Source organism: Salmo salar, chromosome 07 (assembly GCF_965601325.2).
Source record: "Salmo salar chromosome 07, fSalSal1, whole genome shotgun sequence".
Classification (NCBI taxonomy): Eukaryota; Metazoa; Chordata; class Actinopteri; order Salmoniformes; family Salmonidae; genus Salmo; species Salmo salar.
Window position 1 is genome coordinate 50,440,001 of NC_138297.1, and position 25,952 is coordinate 50,465,952.

At 48.4% G+C, this 25,952-nt stretch overlaps 2 protein-coding genes and 1 long non-coding RNA gene across 3 annotated transcripts in view; all 3 read left to right on the forward strand.

Moving 5' to 3' along the window:
- LOC145879966 (uncharacterized) overlaps nucleotides 1–5,628 on the forward strand; it is a 51,412-nt gene extending 45,784 nt beyond the window's left edge. Inside the window, exon 3 of the long non-coding RNA XR_014392838.1 lies at nucleotides 5,456–5,628. This is a non-coding gene — a long non-coding RNA (uncharacterized LOC145879966). The remainder of the gene's footprint in view (nucleotides 1–5,455) is intronic.
- Nucleotides 5,629–6,784: 1,156 nt separating this feature from the next.
- LOC145879941 (uncharacterized) lies at nucleotides 6,785–9,202 on the forward strand. Its single transcript, XM_082977224.1, has 3 exons — nucleotides 6,785–6,882; nucleotides 7,439–7,866; nucleotides 8,051–9,202. The coding sequence occupies exons 1-3, from the start codon at nucleotides 6,785–6,787 to the stop codon at nucleotides 8,329–8,331; spliced, it is 807 nt and encodes a 268-aa protein (XP_082833350.1). The 3' UTR covers nucleotides 8,332–9,202.
- Nucleotides 9,203–12,707: 3,505 nt separating this feature from the next.
- Nucleotides 12,708–18,433, forward strand: LOC145879967 (uncharacterized). The gene is made up of 3 exons (XM_082977250.1): nucleotides 12,708–14,182; nucleotides 16,895–17,113; nucleotides 18,346–18,433. Exons 1-2 carry the CDS (start codon nucleotides 13,936–13,938, stop codon nucleotides 17,008–17,010), a joined length of 363 nt encoding a protein of 120 aa, XP_082833376.1. The 5' UTR covers nucleotides 12,708–13,935; the 3' UTR covers nucleotides 17,011–17,113; nucleotides 18,346–18,433.
- The last annotated feature ends 7,519 nt before the right edge of the window (nucleotides 18,434–25,952 follow it).

The following is a 25,952-nucleotide window of genomic DNA, read 5'->3' on the forward strand; positions in this document are numbered from 1 at the left end:
GTGTTCTGTTGTCTCAGGCTCTGCCAGTAGTGCAGTAGTATTGCCCTCTCTGCATACCAGGGCCTGGTGCTGCTGAATCAGTGTAACCAGTGACCACACCGTTGGACTAACACTGATCATTATGCCAAGACGTAATGCCAAAGCTGGCATTGTTCTTTATTGTTCTATTCTACCAGATCTATTAAACACTGTCGTGCCCCCCCCCCCCCCCATGCCTGCTTTGTACTGTTGTGTTGTTGTGTTGGGGTAGTGGGCCTGTTGTGGTAGTGGGCCGGGTGTGTGTGGGTGTGGGCCTGTTGTGTTGGGGTAGTGGGCCTGTCATGTTGTTGTGCTGGGGTAGTGGTGGGCCTGTTGTGTTGGGGTAGTGGGCCTGTCATGTTGTTGTGCTGGGGTAGTGGTGGGCCTGTTGTGTTGGGGTAGTGGACCTGTCATGTTGTTGTGTTGGGGTAGTGGGCCTGTCATGTTGTTGTGTTGGGGTAGTGGGCCTGTTGTGTTGGAGTAGTGGGCCTGTCATGTTGTTGTGTTGGGGTAGTGGTGGGCCTGTTGTGTTGGGGTAGTGGGCCTGTCATGTTGTTGTGTTGGAGTAGTGGGCCTGTCATGTTGTTGTGTTGGGGTAGTGGTGGGCCTGTTGTGTTGGGGTAGTGGGCCTGTCATGTTGTTGTGTTGGGGTAGTGGGCCTGTTGTGTTGTGGTAGTGGGCCTGTCATGTTGTTGTGTTGGGGTAGTGGGCCTGTTGTGTTGGGGTAGTGGGCCTGTCGTGTTGTTGTGTTGGGGTAGTGGGCCTGTCAGGGTGTTGGGGTGTGGGCCTGTTGGGGGTAGTGGGCCTGTCGTGTGTGTGGGGGTAGTGGGCCTGTCGTGTTGTTGTGTTGGGGTAGTGGGCCTGTCATGTTGTTGTGTTGGGGTAGTGGGCCTGTCATGTTGTTGTGTTGGGGTAGTGGGCCTGTCAGGGTGTTGTTGTGTTGGGGGTAGTGGGCCTGTCGGGGGGGGAGGGCCGCTGTTGTTGTGTTGGGGTAGTGGGCCTGTCATGTTGTTGTGTTGGGGTAGTGGGCCGCGGGGGGGGTGGGCCGTCATGTTGTTGTGTTGGGGTAGTGGGCCTGTCATGTTGTTGTGTTGGGGTAGTGGGCCTGTTGTGTTGGAGTAGTGGGCCTGTCATGTTGTTGTGTTGGGGTAGTGGGCCTGTCATGTTGTTGTGTTGGGGTAGTGGGCCTGTCATGTTGTTGTGTTGGGGTAGTGGGCCTGTCATGTTGTTGTGTTGGGGTAGTGGGCCTGTCATGTTGGGGTAGTGGGCCTGTCATGTTGTTGTGTTGGGGTAGTGGGCCTGTCATGTTGTTGTGTTGGGGTAGTGGGCCTGTCATGTTGTTGTGTTGGGGTAGTGGGCCTGTTGTGTTGGGGTAGTGGGCCTGTCGTGTTGTTGTGTTGGGGTAGTGGGCCTGTCATGTTGTTGTGTTGGGATAGTGGGCCTGTTGTGTTGGGGTAGTGGGCCTGTCATGTTGTTGTGTTGGGGTAGTGGGCCTGTCATGTTGTTGTGTTGGGGTAGTGGGCCTGTTGTGTTGGGGTAGTGGGCCTGTCAGGTTGTTGTGTTGGGGTAGTGGGCCTGTTGTGTTGGGGTAGTGGGCCTGTCAGGTTGTTGTGTTGGGGTAGTGGGCCTGTCATGTTGTTGTGTTGGGGTAGTGGGCCTGTCCGGTTGTTGTTTTGGGGTAGTGGGCCTGTTGTGTTGGGGTAGTGGGCCTGTCAGGTTGTTGTGTTGGGGTAGTGGGCCTGTCATGTTGTGTTGGAGTACCGTAATTTCCGGACTATAAGCCGCAACTTTTTTCCCAGGCTTTGAACCTCGCGGCTTAAACAATGATGCGGCTAATATATGGATTTTTCCCGCTTTCAATTTTTTTTTCTCCAAAAAAACATTCTGTGACGTGCTCAGTTTTTTGGCGGCATGAAGCTTTCATTAGACCAATGAAATTGCCGAACGGGTTAATGTCAAACAACTTTTTTGTTTACTGTTTAGATTAAATCGAGCGCTCTCAAACTTCCATCATTCTGATTACGGTAGTCATTTTGTCACCCTCATCATGGCAAAGACATGGAGAAATGCATATGATGCAGCTTTCAAGTTGAAGGCGATTGATCTGGCTGTTAGAAAAGGAAATAGAGCTGCTGCACGGGAGCTTGGTCTTAATGAGTCGATGATAAGACGTTGGAAACAGCAGCGTGAGGAATTGACTCAGTGCAAAAAGACAACTAAAGCTTACTGCTAATTATTATTTTTTTGTTACAAGCCGTGTTTCGTTAAAGCCTATTTATTTTTGTTACAAGCCGTGTTTCGTTAAAGCCTGTGTAAAGTTCATTTGTTTCAATGTACCGGTAGTGGGCCTGTTGTGTTGGGGTAGTGGGCCTGTCGTGTTGTTGTGTTGGGGTAGTGGGCCTGTTGTGTTGGAGTAGTGGGCCTGTCATGTTGTTGTGTTGGGGTAGTGGGCCTGTTGTGTTGGGGTAGTGGGCCTGTCGTGTTGGGGTAGTGGGCCTGTCGTGTTGTTGTGTTGGGGTAGTGGGCCTGTTGTGCCGGGCATGGATGGTGGATGTGGGGTTAGAGTTGGTGGGGCCACTAGGGCTACTGCAGGGGCCTGAGAAGCAAAGCAGGGTCATTGTCTCTCAGTGAAAGTAGACAGTTGCTCTGAATGCTAAGCTGCATCTGAGCCTGGCTTCTGACACGAGCTGATAATCAGATTTACTCCGCTGAATCGGCTGGACTCCACAATGCGCTCCACTGTCATCCCCCTCTGCCCCCCACAAACCTCCCCCAAACTTCTCCTCTACCAGAGCAAAGCTAATTACACCCCGCAGAAACACAAATCTCCATGATTTAAAAAGTCACTCTTTTTCATGGGTTTAACCTTGTTAGAGCCTAAGCCTGGCTTTCTTATACGACAGGCTCTTTGTGAGGAATTCTCTGTTCCTCCTCTAGACAGACACACACAGCACAGAAACACACTTCTGTTTCGCCTCGAGTCGTCTCCCTGTCAGTGGGTTCACTCAGAGGCAGTGCAATTAAGTGTGTTTGAGTGTGAGCGTGTGTGTTAGCGTGTGTGTGTTTGGAGGGGGTCGAGAGCACACGCCGGCCTCTCCTCTGCAGGCCATCTGGGACTCTGACTAATAGACTTCCTACATTCATCTTCCAGTGCTTGTACATCCCTATCAGGGAGCTGTTGACCACAAACAGGCCAGTAATGACATTAGCCAGGGCTGGCTTTGGGCTGGCTGTTCTGTGTGAGGCCGGCGTGTGGGTTGCCTGACGCCAGGAGGTCAGGCTGTTTCCTGGGGCCCTGCAGGAGCCCAGAGGACTCCTAGGTGCAGTCATAGGCTCTACTCTGTTGCTCTAAGAAGATCAACCAGAGTGGGGTGGGCCGTCAGGGTGTGTCAGAGTGAGTGTGTCAGTGGGCCGTCAGGGTGTGTCAGAGTGGGTGTGTCAGAGTGGGCCGTCAGAGTGGGCCGTCAGAGTGGGCCGTCCGGGTGTGTCAGAGTGGGCCGTCAGAGTGGGCCGTCCGGGTGTGTCAGAGTGGGCCGTCAGAGTGGGCCGTCAAAGTGGGCCGTCAGGGTTTGTCAGAGTGGGCCGTCAGAGTGGGCCGTCAGAGTGGGCCGTCAGAGTGGGCCGTCAGAGTGGGCCGTCTGGGTGTGTCAGAGTGGGTGTGTCAGAGTGGGCCGTCCGGGTGTGTCAGAGAGGGCCATCAGAGTGGGCCGTCAGAGTGGGCCGTCCGGGTGTGTCAGAGTGGGCCGTCAGAGTGGGTGTGTCAGAGTGGGTGTGTCAGAGTGTGAGGCTGCTTGAAATACCAATACTGAGTGAACCTCATCATGGTTGAGTAAAACCAATCTAGTTGTGCAGGTGGGTGAAAGTGGTAATGTTGTGTGTACCTGTTACCGATGAAAGAGACCAGGACAACTACAGCTTTGGGGGTCAGGTACACCCCCCCCACCCCGCCCCCCCCCAAAAAATACCATGTTTACTAGGAGAGGTAGTTCAAGCGGGACTTAGAAGGTGAGGCGTGTGTATGTGGGGTTGTAATGGCAGGGTCCTGCTGTAAAGGGCATGTTGAGACCTGTCCTCTGACAGGTTGTGGGCTGGATGACACCCTTCTCACCTCATAAAGCTCTTCAGTGGGCGGGAGTGGGGGGAGATGGAGGGAGTGAGGAAGAGGAGTGAAGAGGAGGGCGTGCTCCTGGAACTTTGTTCTCTTGTTCTTCTACCTCACTTATTCCTCTTTTCTTCACAAGAATGCAAATGTGTAAACCCTCAGATCAGAGGAGAGGGAATGAGTGTAGATGGTGGAGGGATTTAAGGCTGATCCTCCCTGTGTGAGTCAGACAGTCAGCCTCTCTCTCTCTCTGTGTCTGAGAGGTACTGAGGGCTCACCGCTGAGAGCTCATCTCCACACAGCGCCTGGCATGCTGTGTGTGTGCGTGTGTGTGCATAGTCCTGCCTGCGTCTGTGGTTGTGTGTTTATGTGCATATGTGTTTAGGGTTAAGGGATAAAACTGGCGAAGATGAAAGACGAGGTGAACTTTGTTTAGGTGTCTCAGATGTAGTCGAAATCCAAGACAAATAGATGTCCTCTATCCGTATGTGTGTGTGTGTGTGTGTCAGTGGGTATTTTATTACATGTGTGTGTTTGTTCTCTAAAGGCCAGAGAGGGAGTGAATTAGTCCCTGGCACTGAGTCTGTGGGCTGAGTAACGTCCTGGCTGGCGTGCAGCAGGTAGCGTGGCGTGTGCAGCCCCACCCCTCCACAAGTTTAATATTGACCGTCCCGCCTGCTTTTATCTCAGCACGACCCTTGTTTAAATAGCAATAGGACCATATCCTGTGTGCTCAAAGAATCTTTATCATCCTCACATAAGTGTGTGTGTGGGTGTGTGTGTGGGTGTGTGTGTGGGTGGCTGGGTGTGCGTGTGGGTGGCTGGGTGTGCGTGTGGGTGGCTGGGTGTGTGTGTGGGTGGCTGGGTGTGTGTGTGGGTGGCTGGGTGTGTGTGTGGGTGGCTGGGTGTGTGTGTGGGTGGCTGGGTGTGTGGGTGGGTGGCTGGGTGTGTGGGTGGGTGGCTGGGTGTGCGTGTGGGTGGCTGGGTGTGCGTGTGGGTGGGTGGCTGGGTGTGTGGTCAAGAAAGGTATTAAAAAAAGGCAGGGAGAGGTTGAAGCGTTCTCCTGCTGTGTTGAGAATGTATGTAGCCTGAGATCTGTTCTTCAGACACAAGGGGGCACTGAAGACGTCATGCATTATTTGAATTCTCTATACGTTGGAGATCACATTTAATTCATGCTGTGATTCTCCGTCATGTTGCATGTGGAGAATGACTTTATGTTGCTTTATTTACAGTATTTGGCAACTGGGATTTTATTTGATTGATCAAAAACATGATACATCTGATCTTTCTCTCTCTCCCTGCCCCACACTATGTTTTTGTTGTCCCTTTCAGGACCACACTGTCTGTGATGGACGTCCTTCTCTGTGTCCTCATTTCCTGGTTCATATGAAGGCATGTCCTGCAGACCTCAGACCCCCACGTTTCCTATCCAGTAACCCCAGGTCCTCCTCGCCAGGAACCGACACAACAAGGACAAGCCCTTAGCGGCCTGAAGACGCATTCATGTGCAGGTGAGCCACAGCAAAAGCCTTCCTGCTGCTTGGACAATACAATATACTGTACAACAACAACATACAAGATAAGATAAGAAATCGTTTATTAATCCCAGAATTCCCCCTCAGTTATTAATAAAGTATGTATTGTTTATCTTATCTTCAGAAACCGATTATCTTGTTGTATCATAGGGCACTGTTTTCTGTTGACCCCACACCGTTGCTCATTAGGGAACTAGGTCTCAGTGTTAGAGCGGTGGAGGTAACCACCTGGGCCTTCGTTAGTCCTTAATCCGTCCCTCGGCCCACTTTGTTAAGGCCTAATCCCTCTCTTTCTGCTCTGGGGAGGAAGTGTCCAGAGCGCCGCCCTCCTGGTGGTCCTCTGCTAGGGTGTTAGCCAATGAAAGGCTGTGCCAGCATACCTGCCGCTCCTTTCAAGGCCCTGCCTCTGATGTGAAGGCATTTGTCCTCCCCTCTCGCCGGGGCCATAGCCACACTGCAGCACACGGCTTTGAGACGAGTGTGAGGAGCCAAGGGGGAACCAGGGGGAACCAGGGGGATTGGGGTATTTCTCTGCTCTGGAACCGGCTTCCAAAAACCAATTATTCTACCATATGGTGGTCGGCTTCAACACAATCGTCCCTGACCCTGGTCCCTGAGGGAAACGCGCTGTGCGGTATTAGCGGGAGGGGGTGTGTGTAGCTGTGTGCCCCTGACACATGTCATTCATATACAGGCAGACACACACATACACACACTTTGTGTGTGTGTGTGTAACAGATGGGGAGTGCAGGGCATTGTGAGAGGAGAATAGTGCAGAAATGTGCTCTCCTCCAGTGCAGCTCTCTGTATCCCCCCTGCTACCGCTGACTCCTCTCTGTCACACAGACCCCCAGGAAACAAGAGCGCATTGTCTCACACCCCCCGGCCCCACAGAGAAAAGAGGAGTGTGCATAGGCACAGAGGAAGAATAGGAGAGAGGGGAGAAGGAAGCGAGGCGGTGTCGTCTGGAGCTGTTTGTGGAAGGGATCTGAGAGGGGGATGAAAAGAGGAGTGTGGAGAAGAGAGAGAGAGAGTGGCTGAGGGGAGAGGAGAGAGTTCCCAGGTAGTGTGAAGTTCAGATTCAGGTGCAGGAGAAGAGGAGTGTGACAGAGTAGAGGTATCGCAGATGTCTTCTAGGGAATACAGGCATCTTAATCAGGATGATCTAATGCTGCTCTCAGGACAGGAGGACAAGATGCAGGATTTGGAGCAGTTTACTGATATGTGGGTGTTATATCGTCAAATGAATGACAAATCATGATGAATCAAGTTTTTATAAATAGCCCTGCCTCCAGTACTGGGTAGCGTTCTGAATATATAATATTAAGATGGGAATTGGGCAGCTGGTCCAACAGGATGGGGTTTCTTCAGTCTTTGTTAGAGCACTGATCCACACAGCAGGGAAAACAGTGTTTGCTCCGGGCCTCACTGAAGTGGGAAAGAAAATGTCACCGGCAGGTTTTGGCAGAGACGCCTCTGAGCTGTAAAAGATGATGAATACCATTTATAGATTACCCTCTCTGAGGACCCCACATGTTAAGTATTCACCACCATTCTTTATCAGTACTGAACAATGCCCAATGCCAAAAGTTAAAAACTTGTATCCCCTGCATACCCCTGTCTCTGACAAGACAGTATCATCGTAAATTAGACTAATCAAAATCTGTATTGAATTGAAAACAGGAGGACTTTTTTTTTACTCCATAAAACCTATATTTGAATGTGATAAAGTAGGGTCATATCTGCTTGAATGAAATAATGTTATCCTGGTCTATTGCAGACTCCAGGAGCAGGAGCCTGCAGCACTGCAGCACCACCAGAGGGAGGCGCTTAGCTGCTGTTGTTCCCTGTGTTCCAGTGCCAGTCCCCTCCCAGCAGAGCCTCCCCTGAGCTCCCAGTCTGCCCAAGTCCAACATCCTCCACTGTCACTGACTCTGGGCAGCAGGGGACTGGATCCAACCCTGCTCCAGCCTCAGCCCTGCCTCATGTCCATACTCAGAAAGGAGAGAAGGAAACAGAGGATGGTGTTAAAGAGATGGGTGGGGGCCTCCAGCCCTCCAAGGCCAGACCAGGAGCCCAATTCTGGTCCTGAGGACATAGACCCCACTCTTCAGTCCCTAGTGTCTGTGAGGGTTCTCTCTGAGTTTAGCCGCCCACCATCCAGCCGAAGCACAGACCTGAGTAGTGGCCTGATCAGTCCTCTATGTGGTATTGTACCTACACTGCTTTGAAGCAATTGAAATGAAATGTATTCGAAGCTGTTGCATTCCCCATGGGCCAATTAGTTGTTTCATAAATTTAGAAATTCATAATTACTTGTTGCCAAGGCTTGCTTTCCTATCATGTCAAATGGAAGCATAATTATTCCATATATCCTTTTATCTTTTTACAGCGAATCTGAGTGACCTGGACTCCGAGGGTGGCTCTCCTCTCTCCCAGCACGGCTCCTCTTCCATGTCCCTGTCTGCTCTGGCCTCATGCACCCCACAAAACCCCCAACACACCAGCCTCCAAACCCAGCCCCTCACCACCCTCTACACCATCCCCTCCCTCACCAGGCCCAACTCTGCCCACCTGACTGGACCACCACAGAGCCCCAGCCAGGCCATGTCCTCCATCCCTACCCAGACCCAGACCCATTCCTGGACCCCAACCCAGACCCTACCTCCCTAGCTTTCCCCTCAGACACCTGGCAGTCCTACCCCAGCCCACAGTGCAGGATAACTCCCCGACCAGGGTCACGGTTAGGGTCAGGTTTGACCTCATCTCCTGTGGTGGCGGAGAGGCAGGACTGGACATCACACCGCTGGTCCGTCCTTCCCCCCATCTCTCCTCTCAGAGGTGAGGAATGATTCCTGCCTGTCCCATATGGGCCGTTCACAGCCCCCTCCCAGTCCCCTCCAAGCCCTCCCACCCTCCTCCCAGCCTCCTTCCCAGCCTCCCTCCCTGTCCAGCAGCAGCCTACACTGGTGCCCCTTAGCTAGCGCCACGGGGCTGATTGTCCACAACATGGCTGGACATCTTCCCTGGTACAAAGAGACGGCAGCCAACAGACAACAGAGGAAATCAAAGCCTGGCTCTATAGAGACGCCCTCCTCAGATCAGATGCTCCTGTCCCCATCGCCGGTCTGCATTGTGAGGGTCTGCTGTCAGCCCTGTTTTGTTTCCCCTCATAATAAATAACGCAGAAAGCTTTTCTTTTTCTTTTAAAGCGGCAATAGAAAGAGGACTCTTTTGATGAAGAGCTGGTACCGTTTGATTCCCAGTTCAAAGGCGCGCGAGGCCCCTTCACAATAGGAGGGAGTGGGGGGGTTCCCTGCCTCGTGTGCCGTCCCCACTCAGCCGCGGCTTCCCCGCGCTCTCTCCATTCTCCCGGTCGCTGAAAGGGAGACGTGTAGCCGATGGTCATAAATCCACACTGACCACCGCACGCTGACGGGGGAAACAGTTAGAGCTACGGTCCACAATAGAATATAGCGGCTTTCCGTCGCAGCTAATTTACCGTTTAGAATAGAGATAAAGGACGGGGCCACTGACATCTGACTTTTATGGGGGACTTTATGAAAGACTATGAAAAGAGAGCAAACAATTGGGAAATTGTGTAGGGATTTTCTTTCTCTATCAGAAATGATGATGCCGTCTACGTTCTTCTAAGGTCCTTACTACTGATTAGTATCGGTTCCAGGTGCGTAGGAGTCAAAATAAGAACACTGAAAGAGATTTTGACCAAAACTGAGGCTTGAATGTAATATAAATATGTTTATTAGAACATCATGGTGCCCCAAAAATCAATAAAGTGCAGAAATGAAAGATGGGGAAAAAAATAAGTTGTTTTGGCCTTAGGCCTTCCTCAATGTAAATAGTCGGCAGGGACACCTGGCTTCTATTTCAAGGATAATTGCATATTTCACATGATCAAGAAGGAAAACATCAGAAAATCGATAAATCGGTACCTAGTACAATAGACGGCATGATCTACATTTATATACAAAAGCAGACAGAGGAATATCAGCAATTATTTCTTTTACATACACAATGTGACCGTTTCTCTATCAGAGACATCTACAGTTCTATATGGTGGCACGCTGTTCTCTATGGGGAGATACATCTATATGGTGGCATGCTGTTCTCTATGAGGAGATACATCTATATGGTGGCACGCTGTTCTCTATGGGGAGATACATCTATATGGTGGCACGCTGTTCTCTATGAGGAGATACATCTATATGGTGGCACGCTGTTCTCTATGAGGAGATACATCTATATGGTGGCACGCTGTTCTCTATGAGGAGATACATCTATATGGTGGCACGCTGTTCTCTATGGGGAGATACATCTATATGGTGGCACGCTGTTCTCTATGAGGAGATACATCTATATGGTGGCACGCTGTTCTCTATGAGGAGATACATCTATATGGTGGCACGCTGTTCTCTATGAGGAGATACATCTATATGGTGGCATGCTGTTCTCTATGATGAGATACATCTATATGGTGGCATGCTGTTCTCTATGGGGAGATACAGCTATATGGTGGCACGCTGTTCTCTATGAGGAGATGCATCTATATGGTGGCATGCTGTTCTCTATGAGGAGATACATCTATATGGTGGCATGCTGTTCTCTATGAGGAGATACATCTATATGGTGGCATGCTGTTCTCTATGAGGAGATACATCTATATGGTGGCACGCTGTTCTCTATGAGGAGATACATCTATATGGTGGCACGCTGTTCTCTATGAGGAGATACATCTATATGGTGGCACGCTGTTCTCTATGGGGAGATACATCTATATGGTGGCACGCTGTTCTCTATGGGGAGATACATCTATATGGTGGCATGCTGTTCTCTATGGGGAGATACATCTATATGGTGGCATGCTGTTCTCTATGGGGAGATACATCTATATGGTGGCACGCTGTTCTCTATGGGGAGATACATCTATATGGTGGCACGCTGTTCTCTATGAGGAGATACATCTATATGGTGGCACGCTGTTCTCTATGAGGAGATACATCTATATGGTGGCACGCTGTTCTCTATGAGGAGATACATCTATATGGTGGCACGCTGTTCTCTATGAGGAGATACATCTATATGGTGGCACGCTGTTCTCTATGGGGAGATACATCTATATGGTGGCACGCTGTTCTCTATGAGGAGATGCATCTATATGGTGGCATGCTGTTCTCTATGAGGAGATACATCTATATGGTGGCATGCTGTTCTCTATGAGGAGATACATCTATATGGTGGCACGCTGTTCTCTATGGGGAGATACAGCTATATGGTGGCATGCTGTTCTCTATGGGGAGATACATCTATATGGTGGCATGCTGTTCTCTATGGGGAGATACATCTATATGGTGGCATGCTGTTCTCTATGGTTAGATACATCTATATGGTGGCATGCTGTTCTCTATGGGGAGATACATCTATATGGTGGCATGCTGTTCTCTATGGTTAGATACATCTATATGGTGGCACGCTGTTCTCTATGGGGAGATACATCTATATGGTGGCACGCTGTTCTCTATGAGGAGATACATCTATATGGTGGCACGCTGTTCTCTATGGGGAGATACATCTATATGGTGGCACGCTGTTCTCTATGGAGGAGATACATCTATATGGTGGCATGCTGTTCTCTATGAGGAGATACATCTATATGGTGGCACGCTGTTCTCTATGAGGAGATACATCTATATTGTGGCACGCTGTTCTCTATTTGGAGATACATCTATATGGTGGCACGCTGTTCTCCATGAGGAGATACATCTATATGGTGGCACGCTGTTCTCCATGAGGAGATACATCTATATGGTGGCACGCTGTTCTCCATGAGGAGATACATCTATATGGTGGCACGCTGTTCTCTATGAGGAGATACATCTATATGGTGGCACGCTGTTCTCTATGAGGAGATACATCTATATGGTGGCACCGCTGTTCTCTATGAGGAGATACATCTATATGGTGGCACGCTGTTCTCTATGAGGAGATACATCTATATGGTGGCACGCTGTTCTCTATGGGGAGATACATCTATATGGTGGCACGCTGTTCTCTATGAGGAGATACAGCTATATGGTGGCATGCTGTTCTCTATGAGGAGATACATCTATATGGTGGCACGCTGTTCTCTATGGGGGAGACACAGAGCAAGTCACTGGTTCATTTATTTCTCACAGAAATAAATGTAGAATAAGAATTTGTTCTTAACTGACTTACCTAGTTAAATAAAGGTTTCATGTAAAAATATTTCAGACAGATGTTGACAGACCCAGGTTTTGGTGACAACAATTCAACATTCAACAATTCTACATTCAGTATGCAGGCAATATATAAGATTAAGTTTGTCATTTTTTCCATCTAAAAAAGGTATACGGTACAGTATAAGTATGTGAGAACAAAATAGAAATGTTGCTGGATTTCATTCCCATAGTTAGGGATGTCAATGCCTTGGGCAGAGTGTTATACAGGCTAATGATCCCTCGTGTGTGTGTGTGTGTGTGTGTGTGTGTGCAGAGTGTGGGTGTATGGGTGTGCAGGAACCCCTCACCCCTCTGCTGCCCTTTTCAGATGGGGTCCTCTCATTGTGTGCTCCTCTCAGCTCTCTTTCACGTCCCCACGCCAGGGCCCAACAATCGGAGGGCGACCCCAAGGCGACCCCTCATTGAGCATCATCTCCAGAGTGTAACTGTCCTTGACAATGGAGCGGGACGCTGGCCTATTGTTGTGCCCTGGCCCGGACGCTCCACCACCCAGACCCAGGACACCACCCAGCCTTTCAGCCCCACGATGTGGCCAGAGTGGGGGGACAGGGGGTTACATGGGGACACAGAGGAGCCTTGTCTGGGCTGACTCCTTCCTGCCCCGCCTGGCCTTGCCCCTATCCACCTCCCCTTCCTCCAACACCACCTCCCGACTCCGTAGCACTCCTCAGAATGACGGCTGACTTGACAGCAGCAATATGCTTTAAAGTGTCAAGTCAAGTCCCTCCATTGTCTCTCTAATGCACAATGGTGTGTGTGTGTGTGTGTGTGTGTGTGTGTGTGTGTGTGTGTGTGTGTGTGTGTGTGTGTGTGTGTGTGTGTGTGTGTGTGTGTGTGTGTGTGTGTGTGTGTGTGTGTGTGTGTGTGTGTGTGTGTGTGTGTGTGTGTGTGTGTAGTCAGACGTAAAGTAGCTGAGTTTGCGTGTTCATTATTTGCTTGTGTATATATTACAAGTTTGTCTGCTATCTTTTTTACATGTCCATATGAGAGAAGAAGAGTTCATTCTCTAAGGCTGTCATCGTGACAGAAACCCATTATTTTCAGTTACCGTTACAAAAAAGACAAAGAAAACAGGTGTGTTTTGAGAAGAGTCAAGTAATGAGTGATTTAAGGGCGGACAGTTTGGCCTGTCCTGTGAGAGAGGTATGTGGTAATGAGGGCTTAGAGGGAGAGCGTTGCTCCTGTGTGTATACTAGCATCTCCCATAGCCCCAGGGTCTGACTGGCTCTGTGTAGGCTGACACAGACCCCACCTGGGGGAGCATCCTCTCCCGTGGAGGTCCTGGTTTGGTGGTGGTGAAGGGTTGATGACACTGGCTCAGGGCAAGGAGGAATGGGAGTTTGTTGGGTGTCTGGGTGAAGTATGTGTTTGTTGTGTGTGCATGGGTACGATACCGAGCCGTCTCTGTGAAGCCTTGAGGGGACAGGCAGTCTGGCACTAATTGAGTTACAACCAGGTGTTGGAACTGGTTCAGGGAGCAGCATAAACCCATTTTGTTTTTAGAGGAACGGAAACAGAACCGGGAAAGAAAGTGATCTCTAGTGTTGCGGAACAGAACCGTTACTTTTAAATCTTGAGAACCAGTTAATCATGTAATTTTTTTGTAATTTTTTTTCCCTAATGTCTAGTATATACTGTAATTCTGTAATTCAGTGAAGTTAAACATATTCCAATACACATCATGTCATGATGCTCAGCACTTCAAGCCAAGCCCCCTCCACGTCCACTCCTCTCTCTCGCTCTCTCCCCACCCGTGAAATTTCAGTCACATGTCTCGCCTGCACTTATCTGTCTTCAAACATGCAAACAACTAGCTTACACGTTCCACAGCAAGCTGCTCTATCCACGCTTATCGGTGGACTAAATGAAAGAACGATGTTGATTTCACAGGGTTAAAAAAATGAACAAACCATTACTTTTTTAGGAGGATCGAACCGGTTCAGAACTTTATTATGCTGGTCAGAACACTGTAAATAAATAAATAGGGGTTCTACTCAGAATGGATCCTCTCTTTCTATTGCATCACGTAACACAGTACGGTAGTATATTCTCTATGAGATATGCCAATCGTGTTTGTGCTGTTTCAGATGGCGGTGACACAGTGTCCTCCTGGTCCCGCTGTTCTCAGGTCAGCTCTAGCCAGTCCCATGTGTTTGATGACCTGGAGGCCATCGCCCCGCGGACCGGCTCCTGTCTGTCCCTAGACCACCCACTCAGCCCAGCAGACTGCAGCCCACCTGGTACAGGTACTGTACAGAGCACACATACTATGTCCTGCAGATCGTATAAAATACCACTGATGTCATACCTGTCAAAGGTCTACGATTACATCAGAAACGGGCTCTATATTTATGTCATACATATACTGTACATGTGCTCCTCAAACTGTAGACACTTGAAAAAGAAGAGCTTTGTTGTATGGCCATTGGCTTTTTACTTTGTTTCAAAGTTGGTGAATTTTTTTTGAGCAGGTGAATGCTTAACTAGCTACTTGTGGAATGCACTTGATGTTAAGAGTTGTTTCTACCTGGGCAGTCCGTGGTGTTAAAATTAATTAGCGTTATTTAGACAGTTATGTCAATGAAAAGGTCACGGCACCTGATTTATTGTTCCTGTTTGTGGTTGTTGTTGTTGTGGACATGTTTGGCTGACCGCCGTTAATGCCTCAATTAGACATGCTCTCCTTCCTCAGCCTCTCTCATGTAATGGACTGGGGTGTGACGGTGATGTGTGGATCTCAGCGCTCTGTTGTGGAACAGTGTGTCACGTCTTTGTGTGTGTACAGTAAATGTGTGTGTGTCTCCCGAGGTTGGTCGGTTCAGTGAGCTGTGAAAGGAAACATTACCCAACGCACACAGTGATTTTCTCACTCACTGAGGACTTCCCCAAGCTTCTCTCATCCCCTCTAATCCCTGACAAGGTGTTTAGGATGTTTAACCTGCTCGCTTGACCTGAACCTCCGTCTGACCTCCATGACCTTTGCCCTGAGGATGTGGCGGGATCATGTCAGCTACCACCACTGCTGCAGCAGCTTAATTCCACTCTTCTGTTCTGTGTTGTAACATCTTCCTCAACTGACAAATATAGACATCTACCATCCGTATAGAGCCTGGACAGCAAAGAAATGTAAAACTGTCGTAAACTGACTGACTGCTTAAACTTTGCTACCGACTCACAGGCATCCATGTGTGTCTGCCCACTCTCCAGTGACCCCGGCTGAGTGGCAGTATAGCTAGTTAACACTTTAATCACAGGGTTAGACCTTTGTTATCTGTAACAGTGTGTCTTTACAATGGGTTGCATTCTCATGGCTAATGAGGGGGTTAACTCCCAGCCTAACTGAAAGTGTGCCATCACAGTGTGTTTCCCCACGGGACTTCCTTCACCACAACTCCTTAATCAGACAGCCAGCCAGGTTCTTTTTTTCTCACCTGAAGGGGTTTACCTGACAAACAGAAACACACCCAGAGACAAGCAACACATTGTAGAGGCAGGAGCACTCCCTAGGCCATGGGTAGGCAACCCTGGTGCTAGAGGGCCGCAGGCAGGTCATGTTTTGGATTTAACTGACCTGGAAGACCAGGTGTGTTGAATGTAGGCAATCACTGAACTGAGGAATTAGCTCCATTGGTCAGGTGTGGTGCCTCGTTGGAACAACATCCTGCAGTACTCCAGGAACAGGGTTGGTCTCCCCCGATCTAGGCAGAATTAATTTCAAGTCGCTCAAAGCCTCTAAAAGTGAATCTCTCAAAGGGCATACTGTAAAAACGCAATACTGTACTTAACTAGAAAACTATCCAGATGTGATACTTTTTATGCGCTATAAAACACAATGCATTCCACTATGGCTGCTGTGTGGCTGGCTGAGATGGTGGGACTGAGAGTGCATTGAGAGGAGAAGCAGGGTTGACCTGCAGCGGAGCGTGATATGAGGCAGCTCCAGTCCAGCGGCTGTGTGAAATCCCCTCCCAGGAACAGCAGCTCCACACCCTGCTCTCTGCCTGGGCGGCGTGGGCCGAGGATTTGCATGGGCAGGGAGCCCACACTGTTACTGATCCACTTTTAATTGGCGGTGACAGAACTTTGGAGCCTAGGTCTGGGGGGGGTGAAGCTGGAGGGTTGTCAGTCATATTTGCACACACACCTCACTGATCCATACAGGATTATTCCCTCTACCTCTATTCTGGTTCAGAGAGGCTATCCCTGGCCTTGGCCTACACTATCTCTGGTTATCCATGTCTAATGGAGTCCCTGTGATAACCCCCTGAATGCAGGGATTCAGAGAAGGTGGTCACTCTGGTCCTGACTAATGTATTGTTTGTTGAGTCCCGTGTAGCTCAGTTGGTAGAGCATGGCGCTTGCAATGCCAGGGTTGTGGGTTTGATTCCCACAGGGGACCAGTATGAAAAATCTATGCACTCACTACTCTAAGTTGCTCTGGATAAGAGTGTCTGCTAAATGACATAAAAAAATACAAAAAATGTCAAACAAAAGGAGTTAGTAGATGTACTGACTGATCCAAAGGACTCCCATAGTGTCACGGTCGTGATAATGGACGGACCAAGGCGCAGCGTGTGTTGACTTCCACATCTTTATTTGCAGTGAAAACTTAAACAATAAACATACAACGACCGTGAACTACGTGGTGCTGAATGCACTCACACAAAACAATATCCCACAAACGCAGGTGAGAAAAGGACCACGTTAAATATGATCCCCAATTAGAGGCAACGATAATCAGCTGCCTCCAATTGGGAACCATACTTACACCAACATAGAAATATAATACTAGAACACCCCCTAGTCACGGCCTGACCTACTGCACCATAGAGAACCCCAAGGGCTCTCTATGGTCAGGGCGTGACACATAGTCCCTTTTTAATGCTTTAGTTCTGATGTGTTGGATATGCTGTTTCACATAATGCTTCAGTCCTGTATACTGTATGCCACCTCTGCAGAGATGTCCACAGGCCTGGCTGCTCTGACAGTGGGCTGTGACTCAGGGGACCTGGACTCCCTGTCCCGTGTGCAGCTCCTGCTCTTGGACCGGTCGGACCCTGTGGAGCCCCACTAGCTCGCTGGTCAGGACAAGTACTCCCCAACAGAAGACAGAACAACAGACCACACGGGGGAGCTCAGAGCCAGAAGACCTCTTAGTCCAAGACTGTATACTACAGGTATCCCTGATTTACAACTCAACACCCAACCCAGTCTGTGATTTATTTGTGAGTCAGGGAATGTGATTGAACTGGCACATGTCTTTATATACACACTGTGTTTGAGACATTGTCTCAGTACTAGATGTAAACTCACTCCTTCGACAGTTTCTTTTGACAGTTACAATGAGCCAGACTATGACCTGTGATAGAAACACCAAAACCGTTGATTTCACAAGAGGGAAAATCCAGGCGGAGGAGTTTTCTGTAGGATAGGCTGGTCAGGGGAATACCAAGCAGCGTTATGGGTGTGTACCTGCCGGTCGTTGGCCAGCCTTGAGAGTAATGTCTTTACAGTGTGAACCGCCTCTCATCTGCTCCCAGGCATGCTGCTGCAGCATCTTAACTGAAAGGCCATAAAGATATGGAGGCTCATTTCTGGCTTTGGCAGAACATTTCATTGGGATATGATATGCCATATTAATAAAGATCAATTATCATTAACCTGGAGACCTCAGCCCAGACACACCGACAACTAGTTAAAAATATATATTTTAACAATGGCACAATCTGGATGTGATTATGTCTGTGCGGCATGCGCGTTTCAGTCTGGGTGATGCAAGAAATGGCATAGAAAGTTGACCAAACGTCCTGTAAAGTGGTAAAAGGAACGTAAGTGGTCGATGAGCAAACAGTTGGAAATAAGCACGTCATATTGTAGTTTTATAGGAAAACACAAGATGTGTAACTTGTTTTCCATGATATTGACAATACTAATGCTCAGTGTGATGCTTCTCCTCGGAATTGGCAACGGCATTGAATACAGTCATTGAATCCAACTAAATCCTCTTCACTCGGTGACGTTTCACTGTGGCCTGCCTGGAGATGTAGACATTGCAGGGAGCTAGTCTGTCTGTCTGTCTGTCCTCCTAGGTGTGTCTCCAGAACAATGTTTTCCCATTCTGTGTTTGCACCTGGCATGCTTCTACGAGACAGGTGCTCCTCCATGTTTTTTTCCCCCTCTTTTTATATCAGTATTTGCAGAGAGATTAGGAGCCATACTTTTGACTAATACATGGCATTACTCATATCGGTGAACGCACTCAAACACAAAGGAAAACACACATGCATGCGTGTACACCAGGCACGTTGGCACGCGCACAGACTATCTATCCTGTGTGTGTCTGTATGTGTGTGTGTGTGTGTGTGTGTGTGTGTGTGTGTGTGTGTGTGTGTGTGTGTGTTGTTGTCAGGCGTCCTGCAGCCCCTCGCAGCTGTGGAGACGGCAGTGTGTCTGAGAGGTGTGTCGCCACAGGCAAAGTCCAGGGACAGGGTGACCACACAATGGTGAGTGTCTGTAGCCCCTCCTCAAACTACCCCTCACAACAACCCCCCTTGTAGCTTTCATCCGTCTCCTTAAATGACTATTGCACATTGTTGTTTAAACACGGACTATACAAACACTCAGACACAGACTGAGACAAAGACCACTATTTACAGTATAAACTTGAACTGGCATGAATTTGTAACTGCCATCCCGGATCAAGCAGCCAAATTGTTGTTGATAATTGAAACACAATATAACAACAGTGAGAGAAGCGTGCTGTGCAGCAGGTGTGTAGTTAATCAGTGACAGGCCACCGGAGGGAGAGGCTGATGACTGTACCACTGAAAGAGCAGACAGCCTATTTACACCACGCTCCACTCAGCCCACTGCTCTATCCAAGGGGGGTCCACTCACTCACACTTAGATGTGGCTCTATACAGGGGGGGACTCTTTTGGAGGATGCGCCGCTGGTGGGATGGATCAGACAGGGTCAGGGGTCAGGGGTCAGGGGGTAAACGCAGCGCTGCGAGTGCCGGGGTGCAGTGGAATGGATGCAGGTGCTCCACGCGATAGACTATTCATCTCCTCTTTATGATGGAGGAGAGAGCTTCCTCTGCTCTCTGAAAGGCTCAATGTGCCTTATAAGCCCCCTGTGATTATGTCTAACCACAATGAAGCGTTCTGAGTACCCGGCGCATGATTCATGTTAGGCTATTTGCATAATGGACCACTACTACACCACAGGGTTAGAGTCTAGTGTGCTGGTACGGGATCTGGCCCGCATTATGTGGTTATAATGTTGTTGTTTTTTTTGTAATAGTCATGCCTGATTGTTCAATGTAGTTTGAACACAGGTCAGACTGAATAATGTGATCGTCGTGTCGCGGTTTTATGCTTGTGTTGTCAGCAGTCCCACACCAAGGATGGTTCCAGGTCACCATCGTCATGGATCAGTGACTCCAGCCCATCAGACATCATATCCGGGTCCACCAGTTCCCAATGCGAGTCCTGCTGTGGTACTGCATCATATAACTCTTATCACATCCACACTTAATGAACGTGATCTCTCAACAACCTTAATGATTTGATTTCCATAATCGTTATACTTCAGCTTGCTCTGCATATTCTGCATTCAACCCTTCTCTCTGAACTGAAGCATACATCTCTGGAAACCCTTAACAGCTGTCTTTAATCAGTCAATACCTACAAGAGGCTGTCCTTAGCATGAGGGTTTGGTCTCCGTAAAAGCCCCCTCTGTCCATACTAGAGCGGGTCATATTCAAAGCCATTGTGTTTTTACTGTCACCGCTGTGTTTGGCCGCGTTTCTCTGCGTCCGGTACACTTAAGCCTGATAATCCTCCGTAGAGCCGGCTGGCGAGCAGAGTGGTCCTCTCCTGTGTGGCCGTCTTGTGTACACTGATGAATAATGGGTTCAAAGGCAGAGCAAGTACTACAGGACCAGAAACGCAGAGAAAACAGGCTTCACAGGAAGGAGAGGGAAAGGAAGGATCAATTGGGTTTGACTTACCGCCTTCCCATTTCTCCCTCTTCTGTGAAGCAGAGAGATCATTTTTTTTTAGCTAAAACTTTCCCTCTTTCCTCTCATCACCTTCTTCTTCGTCCTTTTTGTTCTTTCTCCACGTCTATTTCACCATATCTGTCCTCAGCCTGTGATCCTGCCATGTGTTTTAACGCTGAGTGACTCTCCTGTATCAGTCATTGTGTTGCGTTGGCCCTAATGGCCCGTGGCTCGCTGTGTTGCGGCTCAGTGACAGCACCATTACAAACCCAGCTGTCATACCTGTGATTCAACGGCCATGCATGAAGGCCACCGTACTCAGCCGTTAACTACGACCAAGGGCACAGCGACATGTAACATGTCCTCTTGGCTCCACTGCTTGTCGTCTGATGTCCGGACACCATGACTGGTGGGTTACACTCACTGGTCAGATACCAGGAGCTGTGTCACATGACTACATCTATGTTAACTTACAGATGGGGAGGAGTCCGAGGGAAGTGACCAAACCAGCCAGGCCCTTACCTCCTTAAATGACATGGGTGAGTGACATTTTAGTGAGATGTTTTAATGTGGGATAGTAAAGTTTTCCCACTGTATTATTACCTCTATTTTACACGCCTGCAATGGAACGCTCATAATGCTCGTTGGACATAAGACAAACGTTTGTTGTGGTGGAGCCCTAAACATCCCGAAACCCCAAAAGACGATCTTATTTACTGCAGCTCTGCGAGAACAAACTTGTCACATAAAGAAGATATGGTGATTGGTCTGTGTGCTCTTGCACAGTGCTCTTGCGCAATGACCTCTTGGAGGCCAAAGACATGGTCAGAGCCCAGGAGAGGGTCATGGGGAGGGCGCTGAGGGGTCAGCCCCGGGGTCAGCGAGCCTTTGAGAGGTGCCCAGTGTGTGGGATGGCTTTGTGTGGCCATAGGTTAGGTGAGATTGGGTTTCCAAGCGGAGGAACGGTGCAGTTAAAACTCTATAGAGCTCCCTAAGTAGTCCATAGAATGACACTGTTAGGACTCAATGTGACACTATGGGGACAGCATTGTAGAGTGACAGCATGGCGTTCCAGTATGAATTTACGAATCCAATGGACTTTGACCTAAAAGCATGTATCCAAATAAAGAATATACGACAAATGTGAAATACAGACCCTGTTTGTCGTAGTTATCAGTTTTTTGTTATAACAGGTTTATAGCTTTATAATGTGGCTTGTTCCAAACAATGTCCACCTGTGCATGAACCAATAGGCAGATTACAGGCCAATGGCACTTAGGCCAATGACTTACCCAGTCAGAAACATCATGCAATAAGATAAGTCAGTAAGATATGTGGTCTGTCCCCAGTGAGCTCTCTGATAAGGTCTTTGTCCCTCTCTCTGTCATAATTCATTCATAGGTACTATAATCCCCCTCATAATTGTTTCATGACTGTTTCAATTCGGCCCCGTCACTCCTGTGTTTCCCCCAGAGTTTAGCATTCAGCTGTTACTGAAGACGTTAGTGCCCTAAGTGAATATCGTTATGAGCCGGGGCCACAAAGAGGACTAATCTGGACTGACCCTAGTAGATTGTTCCGGAAGGCTTCGGGGAGCCACTAGCTGGACAGATTAGGGCCGGTGAAAGAGAAGGGAAAGACACTGGAGCAGAGATTAGTCGTGTTCCAAGCAGGATGGTCCCCCCCCCCCCCCAGAGGACCACACACTGACAATGTAGCTGTGTCACCATTGTCTCTAAACCACTGCTACTGTGGGCTCAGTGGCCATTGTCTCCTCCAAAATCCACCATCGTTTTCTCTCCCTCCTTTCCCTTTTTCAAACCTGGATTCATCCAGGCCCTTTGATTGGCACTTGTCACCCGCTGATAGAGAGGATGACGTGTTGGAAAACGAACCGGCCGATAAAGGAGACCTGAAAAGGCCAATCCCTCCCCATGAATAATAATCTGGAAGGATTTGCTTTTTTCCTCTGCCCCTCCCTTTATTCCAGCCTTTCTTCTGGACAGATAGAGGAGTCGAGGCTCTGGGTGGCATCGGTGAATGGCACTGATTGTCTCACTGACGCTCATCCCTTTCTCAAACACACAAAGAAAAAGATACAAGTCCAACCTTCCTGCCTCTTCCTGGTGCACTGGATGTTGGGGTCTTTCTGTGTGGAGGAGAAGTCAATGTGTGTATTTTTGTGTTCAGGGGAGAGCCGGCCAGAGGGAGGGTGGTGTGTGACTTTTTCTTTTTGTCTTCGGTGGCCTTTCGAGATCAGGGAGGGGATTTGACTTGGACACACAGCCAAATCCAGCTATCTGCCACGATTCAGATGGCTCTGTTGGTATGGTAACCTGGTCTGTGTGTTTTAGATGGTTTCTAAGCAGGCCACTGTCTTGTTTCCAGCTTGAACTGACCAGTAATCACTCCCCAGCATTCCCGGATTAGGCCATGTTATAATAGGAGCTTTTAGAAAGGAAGGTACCAAATCATGAATAATTTGGGCAAAGCTTTTACTTTGTATCAAGGATGTCTCAGAGTCACTATGTTTAAAATGACCAGTCTATTTGGGTACATCTTGTCCAATAATGAACATAAATATATTATGAAATGTGTTCATGTAAGATGTTAAAGCGCTTGCACAAATGCATCATTTCAGATAGCAATTGAACTAACATTTTGTCACCGTTCCTTCTAATTTCATGGTGTATAGGCATGCATTCTATACTGTATGATATCATTTGTATTATCCATCTCCTTGGTCCTTCCAATTTTGTAAATAAATATTCTAAACATGATTGATGTTGCACACAAATAAATATTCTAGACCGAATGATAAATTCTATGTTGTATCGGTGGACAGTATCTTACTACCCAAAAGCCTTTGACATTGAGAATCATGCCCGACACAGAAACTGAAGTAGAGATGTGATTGTGTTCACTGTGGTGGAAGACGGACTGTCAAATGAGACATGACTATATCCATCTGAGCTGCTGACCTCTGACCTTTCAGCACAATATATGATGACAGTCTGTGACGCTTTTGATGAAAGATAGATCTGAACCCTATCACTCTGTTGGTCAAGCTTTCTCCCGATCGTAATGTCTAACGAACACCATCCTAATGCTTGAAACTCATTTGTTTTATGTGGTAACACAAGTAACACTTCTGATAAAGAATGACTACTATAGTTTTTTTTTTTTAAATAAGGAAATTGTACTCACAATCCAAGCCTCAATGTAGCGTGAGTCTTCATTGATGGCACTCTTTGTCCCTGCGCTTCCAGGCCAGGAAGTGCATTATTCAGACTTTTCATTGGCAGATAATGGGACTCCTAATTGGGGGCCAGTGCCAAATCGACTGAGTGGTTAAGTTTCCCGAAAGGGAGTGTCCCTCTTTCAGTTAGGATGTGTAAAGAACAGAGGAGTGGAGAAATTATGTGACTGGGATGTTTAGGGAGGACAAAGAGGTGAACGTGTGTTTGTGAGGGGGGAAAAAAGGAGAAGTGGTTGCAAAGTGATTTCTTAAGTATCAAGATAGATGTACACAAATGCAGAACACCTAGCATGTTTACTTTCAAAGTGCTTTGTGGAACTCAACTAGGCACACAACAGTAATATTAAACTAAGTGGGTCAGCATCATGAAAATACAATAACCAGTGAATGAGCACCAGAAACAAGAAGGTACCAAACCATAACCATAAACCGTGTTAGTTCTCATAGATCTGCTTATGGGGATATGACTGCAATATGATGACTTCTCAGACTCAGATGGGCTTTGAAATCTGCCCAGTGCCATGAGATTATTCTCCATCTCTGTGTCCCCATCCAGGCCCCAGCCCAGACCAGGGGGTTCCAGTGAAGGAGGAGCCTGGTTGCCCTGATCGGGGGGAGCGAGGCTGGCCTTCCACAGGGGGCAGGAGAAGGCCCGGGATGCTGGAGTGCATAATGAGGGAGAAGGAGCGAAAAAGGGAGGAGAGAAAGACAAAGGTGCTAAACATCTACTCCAGACTCCAGGACAGCGGGCCCCTCCAGCCCAGCCGCAACAGGAGCCGCTCCAGGTTTGAGGACTGTGAGTGTATAAGTGGATCCATCCACCCTCACACATTTAAAACCCAAAACTGCCAACCGACACATACTGATCTGCCCACTGCTTCTTACCGTAAGGGAGCATGTTAGCAAAACACAAACGCATCTACGCTCAACACTGCGGCCTCTCTACTTTTTAAAATAATTATTCTCCCCAACACAATTTTCCTTTAGTCCAGAGCACAGCATTTGATTTCGCCATTTCAATTAGCTGCTTTGTAAACAAGAGTTTACCCTGAAATTCTTCAGTTTCTCCCAAATGTCTAATTTCAGTCATGCCACCCATTGTCACTGTGCCGAGCCTGGCAAGTCCCACAATGAGCCTGTACACCTCGGGTCAAGGTTAAGGGGGTGGGGCCCCCAGAATGGTCACAGGGTCAGGGTTTCTCCTGTGTGCACAGCCACTTGTCTGATTGGACAGGTTCGTTCAGCCAGTAATAAACCAAGAGGAAGAACCCTGCAGCTGTCCTTCCACACAACAAAAGAAAGGTTTTTACCAATGATGAGTTTTTGTGTGTGTGGTGGGGAGAGGGAACTGTTTCTCTTTCATAAGTGTCTATTGGCTTCAACTATTTCTCAGTTCTCAGCTCGTTTTATATTTTTAGCAGTCGTCTTCAAGCATCATGTTTATGTCTGCTGGTGTTACTTTCTGTTTTTCTCTGTGGGTTTGTGTGATAATGTGTGTGTGTGTGTGTGTGGTGTGTGTGTGTGTGTGTGTGTGTGTGTGTGTGTGTGTGTGTGTGTTTGCACGTGTGTTTGTGTGCTGCTGCCCCTCTCTCAGACACGTGTAAACGTGTCCCCTCAATAGAGGCTGAAAGGCACTAATTGGCCTTAATTGGCACCCTCTCGTCTGGCACTGACCACTGGCCAAAGCACTCCTAAAATAGAAACGCCTCTCTATGCACCCCTCCCTCGTTCCACTCTTCCTCTCCTCCTCTATGCACTTTTGTCCCACTTTCTTCCTTTACTTCCCCACTCATCCATCCATCCATCCATCCATCCTTCCTGCCCCTAGACATTCACTTTCTCTTGTGCCTCTGTTTGTGCCACACTCCCTGTTTCCCATCAAGAGTACATGGCTGGGCTAGCACAGTAATAGCTAGATTGTAGATCGTACACAGGAAGGTGTACATGACTGTGTTATCACAGCAGTCGATAGACTGCAGATTGTATACAGTAAGTATAAGCAATAGCAGAGTGATGATTGTTTTCTTACAGATAGGAGGGGGGTCAGGTTTTCCTAGTAGGCTAGGAACATACAATGCCTGTGTTGACTGAGTGCATGATTGTTTTGGATAGATACACGAGGGATGACTAAGTGCATGCAGGGAGAATGGTGTCCGCTCGGAGCTCCATTGTGTGCTGTTGTCCCATGGAGTGCTGCTCAGTAGCCGTACCTGTGCTGCTGGCGTCAGTGACTCACTCTGCCAGGGTCTCTGATGAATGTCAGTGATGATGGGGAACACCTGGCGGCCCCGTGACTGCACCACCTCAGCCCCGCCCCCCGGACGCCACTCAGCCTCCCGTGTATTAGCGTTCTATTCAGGTAGGTGGGGAATCCACTGCAGTCGTTTGCTCGGTTGTTTTCACCGCAATGAATAGCTTCTCAATGAATGAGCAAGGGAGACCAATCACTTAGAAGAGAGGGTGTGTGTGTGTGTGTGTGTGTGTGTGTGTGTGTGTGTGTGTGTGTGTGTGTGTGTGTGTGTGTGTGTGTGTGTGTGTGTGTCTGCACGCATGCGCTTGTGTCTGTGTGTGTGTATCTGTGTGTGTGTGTCGGTGTGTTTGTGTGTGTGCCCGTGCGCTAGAGTACAGTGCCTTTATGTAACGGCTGTTTGCTCAGCCTTTGGTCTAGAATACCTGTCTATTTACCATTAGCGCCAAATGACTGGACAAACAAACAGCCAGCCTATTGATGAGCGTCAGCGTGGAATATGCACG